The 12,183-nt window shown below is 33.1% G+C and overlaps 1 protein-coding gene across 2 annotated transcripts in view; it reads left to right on the forward strand.

The window, feature by feature from the left end:
• Positions 1–1,190: 1,190 nt before the first annotated feature.
• Positions 1,191–12,183, forward strand: part of LOC110115350 (DExH-box ATP-dependent RNA helicase DExH15 chloroplastic) — a gene marked incomplete at its 5' end in the record, with an annotated part of 41,958 nt that continues 30,965 nt past the window's right edge. For both annotated transcript variants that reach the window (XM_028694858.1, XM_020848565.2), the window contains 4 exon segments: positions 1,191–1,365; positions 1,490–2,089; positions 2,183–2,461; positions 11,014–11,184. In XM_028694858.1, coding sequence (XP_028550691.1) covers positions 1,191–1,365; positions 1,490–2,089; positions 2,183–2,461; positions 11,014–11,184 — 1,225 coding nt within the window.

Genomic DNA, 12,183 nt, shown 5'->3' on the forward strand with positions numbered 1-12,183 from the left:
GGAATTAGCCAATGCAGTTAAAGATTTTTTTTTTTTTAAATTTGAGAGTAAGTTATTTGTGGAGAAAAATATAACAAGATAGTTTAAAGGATTTTTGAAATCGTTAGTTTTTTAGGGTATTCTATTAAGTAGGTATGTGGCAGTTAGGAGTTTCTCCCTAATATTTTTTGGCACTTAATTTTTGAATAGCAGAGTTCAAATGCCTTCTAATAGATGACAGCAATTTTTTTTCTACTCCATTTTGTTGGAGAGTCAAGATAGAAGGATTGGTGGATGATTCTGGATTGGTGGATGATTCTTTCTTTATGAAATAAAGATGATAATGCATGATTAAAACAATCATGAGCATTATCAATCTTAAATACTTTGATGTTAGAATATAATTATTTTTGTATCATTGTAGTAAAAATGAGAAAGTTAATGCTGATATATATTTTTTATTTCATAAGATATATCTATATCATTCAAGTGCAAACATCAATAAAGGTGACAAATCCTATAGCTCCAAAAAAATTGGAGATTTTGGAAGGTTTCTAAATATATGATTGAATAATTAGAAAAGGAGTAGAGAATCTAAAACCACTGTCAAGAAAAATAACACGATGATATTTTGCAATTTCATAAGTCTCACAATGAGAATTTTTTACGTTTACATTAAAAAAAAAAAGAGAAAGAAACATATATTTTAGGGCTTTGAAAGAGATCTCTAATATATTGATGTTTTTAAATGACTTGTATTGATGACGAAAATGAAAGAACATGATAAGTGATTGTTGTTTTCAAGAAAATATAACTCATCATTTTCCTTAGCTTGCCCGATTGTATTCACCGTTGTGAGGTTTTGAAATACAAAATGATCAATAAAAAAATGTTACCTTGCAATTATTATCTTTAGTGATTTTATGGATTTATAGAAGATTTATTACAAGATGAGGAATATGCAATACATTACTGAAGAAAAATATGGATGGAGTTAAAATATTTCTTGGAAATTTAGTTTATAATCAAATTATGGCATGAAGACACATCTTGACTGATAGTTTACCTCTTTTTCTTCATTGCTTCGTGAAACAGTGACTTCTAGCTGGTAAATATGGATGTTGTAATTATGTTTTGTGATGCATGACGTGCTTCTTACTGCTATAGTAAAAGACCAGTCAAACTTTGCAACTTTACTCCATTGAATGCAGGAAGCTTTCAATTGATAACGTGCATCCATCACCCTCAAAGGTCGATACTTACAATGAGAACAGAACAAGAAAGCATAGATCGAACAAAACTGAACAAAGCTTTAGTAGGGTTGCCGGGATCTCAAGAAAAACACCTTTGTCAAAGAATGTCATAAACAACATACGTCGCTCACAAGTATGATTGACATGTTTTCTCATTTTTGATCTTATTTTTTTCCATTCTCTTATGTATTTTGATGCTTTTAATTATTTTAAGTAAAATCTAGTAGATTTTTAACTTTGTATCCTTCTCCCTTCAGGTTCCTCAAATCAGGGATACCTTGAAGCACCTTAGGGTGAAGGATATGCTGCCAGCTATTTGGTTTATTTTTAGTAGAAGAGGTTGTGATGCTGCTGTTCAGTACCTTGAGGATTGCATGCTTTTAGATGACTGTGAAGCTAGCGAAGTTGAACTTGAACTGCGGAGATTTAGGGTGCAGTATCCTGATGCTATTAGGGAAGGAGCTATAAAAGGTCTTCTGCAAGGAATTGCAGCACATCATGCGGGCTGCTTACCACTTTGGAAGTCATTTGTTGAGGAACTATTTCAAAGAGGTCTTGTCAAGGTTGTCTTTGCTACCGAAACACTTGCTGCTGGGATCAATATGCCTGCTAGGACAGCAATAATTTCATCTCTTATCAAAAGGGGTGAATCAGGACGGACACTTTTAAGCTCAAATGAGCTACTTCAGATGGCAGGTCGTGCTGGAAGGAGAGGTATTGATGAAGTTGGTTATGTTGTTCTTGTTCAAACTCCATATGAAGGAGCTGAAGAATCTTGTGAGCTTCTGTTCACAGGGCTTGAACCTCTTGTATCACAATTTACTGCTTCTTATGGAATGGTTCTTAATCTCCTAGCTGTATGTATCTTATTCGGAAGGTGTGAATGATCTGCTTCAGTTTAATTTTTTATTATTGTTTGTCCAAGTCTGTGACATGCTGAATGTTCACAGGGTGAAAAAGTTACTCGCATGTCAAGCAAATCGGCTAATTTAAAAACTTCTAGTTCCGGTAGGACATTAGAAGAAGCTAGGAAACTGGTTGAACAAAGTTTTGGTAACTATGTTGGAAGTAATGTCATGCTTGCTGCTAAAGAAGAACTAATAAGGATCAGGAAAGAAATTGAGTTGCTTTCAAAGGAAGTTACTGATGAAGCTATTGACAGAAAGTGCCAAGAGCAACTCTTGGAGGCAGAATACGCTGAAATCTTATATTTACAGGAAGAACTGAGGGTAATGTCTTAATCTCACAATTTTTTATTATTCACAGCACCTCTTTCTGATTTGTGCTTTCAATTAATAAAGATCTTGATTTTTCTATGATTTTTTAATGTTCAATTGCTGGCAGGATTAGTCACCATTTATTTATTCATTTTATGATTGAGTTTTGTGGCATATTACCATGATTAGGTTCGGGAGCTCATAATAAAATGATGCTGGAATTGATTGATGGGACAGGAGGCGAACTTCCCAACACTTGGCCGATCTAACCATTATAAAAAAATTTACATTCATAATGATGGTTTCACATGGACAATATACAACTACATACATAATTTAATTTAACAATTGATAAAAATATGTAAACATTTGCACGTGGACAATTTAGTAATTTGCAGCTACATAGTTTAATATAAAAATTGATAAAAATGTGTAATTATCCAAATCCAAAGACATCTGATGTATAAAAAAGTGATTACACATTGATCTTTTCATTCAAAATAACAGTAAGATACAAAGTTGTATATGTACATGTTAACATCTTGAGGAATTATCATATGATCCTCATTACAAGATCTATCTAAATAAATGTTGCAATACTGCAAATCCAATAGACCGCAGAATAATAAGTATGAATAAAAATCTGAAACTCCACCATACATCAACTATGGGTACACATATACCTAACAAAAGGCACTCATAGCTGATTGTACAGAAATTCCTCATCCTTTATATGAATTATCTATTCCATCAGAAGCTATTTTGAAAATTGTCATCAACTAATGGAGGTGAAGCATACAAATATATAACTCAGTAGGTGTTTCATAATTCGAAGTAGTAATTATTGATCTATATCATTCATTTATGCTTAATGGACTTATAAAATATCCTACTCATTGTAGATTTGGGGGCATTTCGAAAGATATATTTCTGTCCAATGATATTTTCAGTGAACACGACCTTTATAAGGTTGTTAAGATTTTAATTTTATTATTTTTTTATCTCATCAACTCTGCCAAATTGCTTGTAGTGGTTCGAGTCTAATATTTGTTCATTTCGATTTTAGTTTGTGTAGCATTCTCATACCTTAAATTTTTGAACTTGATGGATTGGTTGGAGTACACACGGGTATGTTTGAGCTCAGGAAAGAGTTTGTGATTTTTAAGTGATTGAAAGCTTTGTGGAGTGATTACATTGCCTTTGAAAGTCAGAGAACGATTGTTTAATCCATTCTTGACCTATGCAACTTTCTTGAATGTTATATTTTGAGTGTTTAGCTTATTCGTAGAAGCACATGCAGGTATATAGTTTCAATTTTAAAAAGATAATTTAGTCCAATTTTCTTTTAGCCCTGTAGAGCATTCTTAGATTTTGTATTCGAACATTTAACACATTTGTTGGAGCATATGCTAACATTTTAATTTTAAAAAGGAAACTATAGCGCAATTTATTTTTAACTTTGCGCAATATTATGATATATTGTGTCACGACCTGGCCCGGTGAGCTCATGTAGACGAGGCGAGAACGAATGTCGGACATTCAGAACATGAAATTTTTATAAAACATGCGTTGAAGAATCTAAAATACTTCAAAAGGAAACTAAAAGCGCTTCTAAACAACATTCCAAATATAATTTTTTTTTAAATTTTTTTTACACATTCCAAATATAATAAGCATTTCATATCATTGCATAAAAAGTTTCGAATATACAAAGGTGGCTATAAAATCTTTTTCATTCATGCCAACCACCCAAAAATTTAAACTACAACTAAAAGGAACTTAAGAGGAACCTGTCATCTGGTCCTCTACGACTGTAAGTGTACCAAGGGCGATCAGCCATTCATAGCAGCGGGTTCTCCTGAAAATATCCCAAAACGAGGGAATGAGTTAGAGCTCAATATGTAACACTAACTCTAACAAATTCATAAACCAATTAAATGAAAATCAACATATATGCTAAAAGTGAGTTAACTCTTCTATATATTTATGAAATGTCATGATTGTTTTGCTAAGTATCACATGCTAGTTCTTATGTATATGCTAGATATCACATGCTAATTCATATGCATATCCTTTCAACTATGTCATGTCCTTTGTCTCATAAATGTTCTAATATGCTTGCTTATTCTTTATCTTATACAACCGTACTGGAGTACCAGAAGTGTACTGATCAGGTACACAAACATATTTTTGGCCATTTATTTTCCTTTCCTCTTTTGCCCCGAAGAGCCATATTGCTCAAAAGAGCTGTATTGTGCTTTTGCACCATATTTGATACTCCGCCTTCAACATGCACAATCATTTAAACATTCTTTTCATAGAAACATAGATATGTAGTGTAACATTTTCATATCAATCATATACATTGAGTATATGACAAGTTTATATGAAAGAGACTTCTATGCATTGCTTACTATCAAATATTGAAACTTTAATATGCATGAGAACATTAAATATGCGTTGCTTTAAATAATGAGGACATTTAATATACATGAGAATATTGAATATGCAATGAGAACATTTAATATAACATTTCAAAACATAAAGGAATATGAGTTTTTAGAAAAAAGAGTTCCTACCTCAAATGTTGCTCCTTGAAAGTGTCGTTTCACCGATCTCTCCTTAATACCTCATCTTTTCAAGTTCTAAGGAAAAGTTACAATATAACTGTCACACCCCAGTTTGACTCACCCTTTAACATTCAAACTGGAGTATAACAAAGAAGGATTGCAACATATCAAACTCTACACTTAATAATAGGAAGCATGTAATATATCTTGCTGAACATCAAACATAATTAAAAACAAATACAGAGCTCTACTAAAACTGTCAAAATTTACTTACATACCAGAAAAGTTTATACATCTATCCTTAAGATCTCCTCTAAGATCTCTTTGTACACCAAAACATATTCACACCAAAAACGATCACATAACAACATAAGCCTCTTATATCAACCCAAATCACTATACCTCACTAAACACCTTACACATTCCATTAATTTATTAATCTCTTTAGGATCATTAAAGCTCATTAACCTACTCATACCCTAAAGCATATTTATCTCATATTTAATATTTTAAAAGTTAATTTATCACATATCTAATAATTTTCATTAACATATCCAAATCTCATGCTTTTATATCAAATATTTTTCTTAATAAAATGTAACTTAAATGCTAATTTTCGGATTTACCTAAATTCCAATTTTTGGAAACATAATTCTTCACTAATTTCATTCAATTTGCATATTAAAACATCCCTCTTACCTAATTATAATTTTAGGGCGTTTAATTTTCAGATTATTACATATAAGAATTAGGGAAAAATAAGATTTTGTGAAAAATGCCCAAATTTCACCATTAGAGCTCTCTTAAGTTTGTTTGGAATCATTTTAGGTAAGCATGCATCAACATTTTTCCAATTAGTGAAAAACCCTAAGAGTTGAACCTAAAATTCTTTGAAGAAATCTTGCATTTTCATGGCTAAAAATTGTTCTTAAGCCTTCCCTAACCTTCTCTCCAAAAGATTTTAACATTTCATCAAAACCCTAATTTCTAAACTCAAAAGTTTTCCTATGAAAGTTTGATTTGTAAGCATAAAAACATTTCTAATAGTAAGGGTAATCTTTATTGTAAAGAGATTTTGGAGGAAACAAAATTTTGGGAGAAACCCTTGAAATTTCCTTAAAGGAAAATCACATGAAAAGCTTAGAAATATTTTCAAGAAACCATACCTTAGACTTTCCCAAGCCTTCCTCTTGATTTTTCCCAAAGAACTCGCCAGAAATCACCACCGGTCGCCGGCTTTCGCTAGCTCCCGCCAATCCTTCCTCTATTCCGCTCGCCTTCCCCCTCTCTCGGCCGAGGAAACGAGCAATGGACCGAATGAATTGGTACCTATGCGGTATGAGGGGAATTAAGGTAGAATTAGGAAGTAAATTACGCATGTGCCCCTCTTCCAAACACTTCCCTAATATCTCATGAAGGGTAAATTGGGTATAAAGGGTTAAAAATTACTTAAACATCTTCGGCGATTTTTAATTTTCAAATCGTGTGAAATTAGGTATACGTTCTTTATACCTTTTCGATCGAAAATTCGCGTAGAATTTAATAAAATTTATTGCGTCAAATTCCGACGACTTTGAAATTTCACCTAATTTCGTTACGGTGCATCGAAATGCGTGCGACGCATCCGATCGACAAATTTCGGGTTTTACATATTGTGTTCGAGCGTTAATCACATTTGTTAGATAATATGCAATTATTTCAATTTAAAAAAAGGAATATCAGTTCAATTTGTATTTAACCCCGCACAGTTTCTTATACGATTGGAGGGGGCGGCCAACCCAACCATTTGGTGCAGCATGGACCGAACAAACCATTTGACTGAGCAGAATATGGAGCATAAAATAGGGAAAATTCGGCCCCCCTTGTGGGGCCCAAAAAAGCTATGATTCATTATGTGAGGAGGAATAAAGAGGGAATTATTTAGGGAAAGATTTTCAATTTAAATTTAAATTTGAGAGGGAATTATTTTGGGAAAGCCCAGGAGAATTAATATTCATTATCAAGGGAGATTGTTTAGGAAAGTTTTTATTACAATTGGTAGGGAATTAATTAGGGAAATAGATCTAATTTGAATTCAAATTTGAGGGGAAACTTTTTAGGAAAAGGGGACTATTTTGGGAGGAAATTAGGGGACTCTATTTAAGGCTAACAATATTGTATTTTTGGGATTCTGCTTTTGTTGTTGAAATTAAAATTTATTAGGATTGTGAGGGCTCTAGCCGGCGGCTAGGAATTTGGAAGAGTCGGATCTTCCTCTCCAATTGAAGGTCCAATCTTTTCTTTCATAACTATTTCAATAAAAAGTGTTCTTGTGAGTTCTTCTTCCTATTTTCTCTTGTTGCCAATTTTTGGTTTTGCTGAAATTAAATTTCAGCTAAGGGATTTTACAAATTATGTATCCAATTATAACATATTCTCATAATTCGTGTTTGAGCATTAAGCATATTTGTCAGACTATATGCATGTGTTTTATTTTTTTAAAAGAAAATTGAAAGTTAAAATTGGTCTTAAAGGCTCCAATATATTTATATGCTTGTTAGAGTGAGAAATTTAAGTCTTATTTATTATTTTCTAATGCACGCAACATTCTCATACATTACGTTCACACATTTGTCACGTTGGTTGGGGCACTTGAGACATTTCATTTTGTAATAGAGATTCTTTTCTTAGACATTTGTCAATGCAAATGCTTCATATGCTTGCACGATTTTTAGTGTACTTGATGACACATTTGTGCAATTTTTAATGCGCTTGATGTGTCTGCATGCATCTTGAGTTGTTTTAATAGAATTTAAAAGCGCATTGTAATGTGTACATATGACATAAAAATATTTGAATTTGATTATTTTTGTGTCACAACATTTGTACGAGTTTTGAGACGTCATAAGATTATCTTCTGAAAGCAAATGTAAGCATTAAAATTATCCATGCTTTAATGTTTGCATTCATATTTTGTAATATTGCATTTTTTAATTATCTTTTTTTGTGTGCTTGTACGAAAATATTGTGAATTCATTGGCAAAGTAGACGAATTTGAGACGAATTACTGAATTAGAAAGTTAGATTTTTGACATTTTGTTCTTTGTCGTTTTAATAAAAAAAAATTTTATGCTTCTGGTCTCACAGGAGTTCAAAGTCTTCCTATAAATATAGGGGATGGTGATTCATTTCTCACATTTCTTACGTTCACTTATGTTCATTACTGAGAGTCCTTGAGATTTTTTAGTGTAGTGGCGAGGTTTTGTTCGCATTTTTAGTGAACTTGCAAGCTTTTCATTGTCCCCTATAAGTACGGTTTTTTCAATTCATTATTCAATATTGTGCTCCTTTATGCTTGCTTGCATTGCCATTTTTAGTGTATACCTTTGGCTTCGTCATTTTATTTGTATTTACATTTTTTTCATTTAAGATTCTATGCATGTATCTTTTTAAGGTCATGTTTAGTCAAAATTTCGGCAACCTCAGGGCATCCTCGCCATGTATGAGTCTAGGCATGCTAATCATGTTAAGAAAGACGTGTATGACCGGTTTCATGCGACATTGCGTATGAAAATTTTTAAATATCCCAAAGTGTCAAGAAAGAAGCATGTGGATTTTTTTGAATTGTTTCATTTTATAATCTAGCACACGGAGGCATTGTCGAGGGCAACGGTGGCACAATGAACTTGTAAGTGAACTTGACACATATTTTTTTTGGTGTAGTGAGAGAAAATGAGGGGAGAGAGTGAGGTTGGAGTCATCTCTCTATTTACAAGAGAAAGAACATATATTTTGCAGAGAAAGATATGTAGAGGAAAATAGAGATAGTTTTAGCTAGAGAAAGTGGTTGGAGATATTTTTTTAGTTATTCTCTCTTTGTTTAGGGAGAAAAAATTGAGGAGGTTGAGGGAGATAAAGGAGATGGAGTTGGTTGTTGACCTATGGAGGTTGGAGACGTGGAGAAGCTGTAGGCGGCTAGCTGGTGGTTGGCGTGGAGGTGGATCTTTAAGAAGGGAAAGGGCGGTTGTAGAAAAGTTGGCCGATGGTGGCAACTTGAGTGGAGAAAAGTCATCGATAGGGAAAGGGACAAGGGGCGGCCGATGTCCAGGTGTAACATCTCACATGAGAGACAAGAGAGGGTCAATATTGGAATGGCTGTTAGTTGTGCTAGTAGAGGGCGAACTGTCGCTTGGTGTGCAAACAAATATAGGGTGAAAGGAGAGGCAATTGCTATTGTTGAGAATGGGAATGCTGAGTGAAGACGAGGGAGGTGATGAGAGTTACAGTTTTTTAGGTTTTGTTTTAGTTTTATTTCCCTTTTTTTAAATAAAAATAGGAATATCCTTTTACTATAGTAGAAGGACAGAGTAAGTGTACCAATAGATTTCAATTTTTTTTTAAAATTTAATTAATTTAAATATTAAAATATAAAATTTAAATTAAATTTTAAAATATTTAGAATAATAATTAATATGTATTTATTTAAATGCGTGTTGATTCATTTGGCTAATTCTTGTCACTCACTTGCTTTGAATTCGTCTTTGTTTCATGTGCTTATGGATTCATCTGCCTTTTCCCTTGTGTGGGAGCCTATGCTACATGGGTGTGCTTTCCTAATAATTTTGATATTTGAGATGCTATGGCCTGATCCATTTCACGAATGGAGGACATTCGAGCTATTTTGCATAAGATCGCTTTCATAGTTCATCATTTTGGATTTCGTTCGCTTGAATCGAGCTTGATGGGTGTTTACTTTTGGTGCTTCTGACATGTTGGCGCAACCCATTTTATGAACAAGACTTTCGGATGGTTTCGCACAACATCGCACTTATAGACTGTCATTCTTATCATTAATCTATGGAGTTGAGCATGGGAAGTATTCCTTTGATGATTTCAATGCTTTAAATGTGTCGATGAGGCAATGTTTGGGTGATTTCGATCACAGTTGAGGTGCTTCAACCTTGTTTCTCACAACGTCACATTAGTTGATTGTAATCATTATCGCACATGCTCGAATCGATCTTGGAATACATATGGAGGACAACAATTAACCAATGTTTGTCTTGTAAAATTAGATTGTTTGTTCAGAAACCCTACAACTTTGCTGCAATATATTTTTTTATCAATAAAGCAGTTCATAATGATGCATATTCATTTTCCCTGAAACTAATTGGACATGCTTTAGAGCCTACCAAGCCTCTCTTTGCCAAGTAGTTCCTTTTTCTGAGTTATTACCAACAGTATTTGATTGGCCATTATACTGTTAAGTGCTTATTTTATGTACTATCTCGCATTTTGAGCGTATCAGGTGGCCTGCTTGTTGAGATGAGCAATAGATTTGGGACGCTTGAAGTCAGTCTTTTATCAAACTATGTTTTTATTGTCCACTTTTGACCTAATTAACTAGAGGATTACATGTGTACGTTAACACAGTTCAATAAAGAAATTTCCATTTATAAGGATTTTAAGAAGAATTAAAAATGACGAAGTTTAGTAAGATTTATCTCGGTTAGTTTCAGATCACTGTCAAACAGAACTAGGCTTTCCAGGCAGTGAGAAGATATGTACTGCTATAATAAGTTGTCAGTGGATCTTTAGCTTCAATACTTTTTCTTCCTCAAGCTTCAGTTTTTTCTTGGAGCTAACCAATGCGTGTCTTGCAAAATTTGATTGTTTGTACAAACTCTATAACTTGGCCGCAAAAAATTTTTTTTTTCTATCTGGCAATTAAGCATTTCAAAATGATACAGATTCAATTGCTCTGAAACTAAGGGACATGTTTCAGAGCCTACCAAGGTCCTCTTTGCCAAGTTATTTCTTTTTATGCGTGATTACTAAGAGTATTTAGCTGTCCATTGTACTGTTAGATGCTTATTTTATGTGCTTTGTGTTTTCTTACATTTGCTTTTTCTTGTCCATTTATTAGATCTTTGTTATATTTTCTCTCTTCCCAAGTTGTAATGAGTAGGTAATGTAACCTCGGTATGTATATTAACTATACTCAGTCATTTTCAGGTAGAGAAACAGTTTCGAACTGAACTCAGACAAAAGATGGAGCTTAAGCGCATGGCTGCATGGAAACCATTATTGGATGAACTTGAAACTGGACAACTGCCTTTCATTTGTCTGCAATATAAAGACAGCGAATCAGTTCAGCATCTTGTCTCTGGTGTTTATATGGGAAAGGTGAGGCCTTTTTATGCTTCACATGTTACAAACAGGTTCAGTTTCGTCCATTCTTAACTAAAAGAAATCTGGCAAGTCTCATCCAATCATTGCATTAGTATATGTAACTTGATTCTGGTTTTTAAAGTTCCAGGTTGAAGTATTTTTCAGGAGTTCCTTTGCATTCATTTTAGTAAATAGTTAGTGGTTTGCTCAGCATGTTCCTGGAAATAATGACAAACCCAATATAACCTTTCAATCTTGATGTATGCCTTATCTTCAATCCTTGGACAACACTAGCTGGATAGTTCTGCTTTATATGTTAAAGTCATGACCTTAAACTTTAGCTGTTTTTTTTTAAGCTAAGAATTTGGTAATTTACATTTATTTAGATGTTATCAAGAAAACATTTGTCTAAGGTAGACATGTATGTGAAACTAGTGCAAAATGACATGATTCAAATGCATTTGAATCTAGGCCTTGATAAACATGTGTGCATATTTTTTAATTTGAGTCCTCCTTATTCAGAGTGTCACAACCCGGTCCTGAGGCTGTAATTAATGAGGTGGGAATAGACGGTCGGGCTGTAGATTAAATTTTCATTTGCTAAATCTATCTCTAATACTCCGAAAGAGCCACTAAAACTTCAAAAAAATATAAACTGATATGAAATGAATTAAATACCTTTCATTCGGTGCATCAGTTTATGATATACATTTTTACCTCTTGTACTCATTTTGATTTTATTAAATTATACATGAAAATGTTAGAGTAATTAGAAGTAAGCCATAGCTCAATTAGTAAAATATGTTTCTAAATTATAGCAACCCAAAATAATTGGAACAATATGCATGATCATTTCAATTCATATCTTAAAGTAATTCCATTTAGATTCATTTCATTTCAAGACTTTTATTATATACATATATAATATTTTTATCTACATCTTTCTTCTTTCTCATAAATAATATAACCATCATAGGAGCCACTGTCTAATTTAGTACCAATAAAGGTACTCAT

This window comes from Dendrobium catenatum, unplaced genomic scaffold (genome assembly GCF_001605985.2).
Source record: "Dendrobium catenatum unplaced genomic scaffold, ASM160598v2 fragScaff_scaffold_586, whole genome shotgun sequence".
Classification (NCBI taxonomy): domain Eukaryota; kingdom Viridiplantae; phylum Streptophyta; class Magnoliopsida; order Asparagales; family Orchidaceae; genus Dendrobium; species Dendrobium catenatum.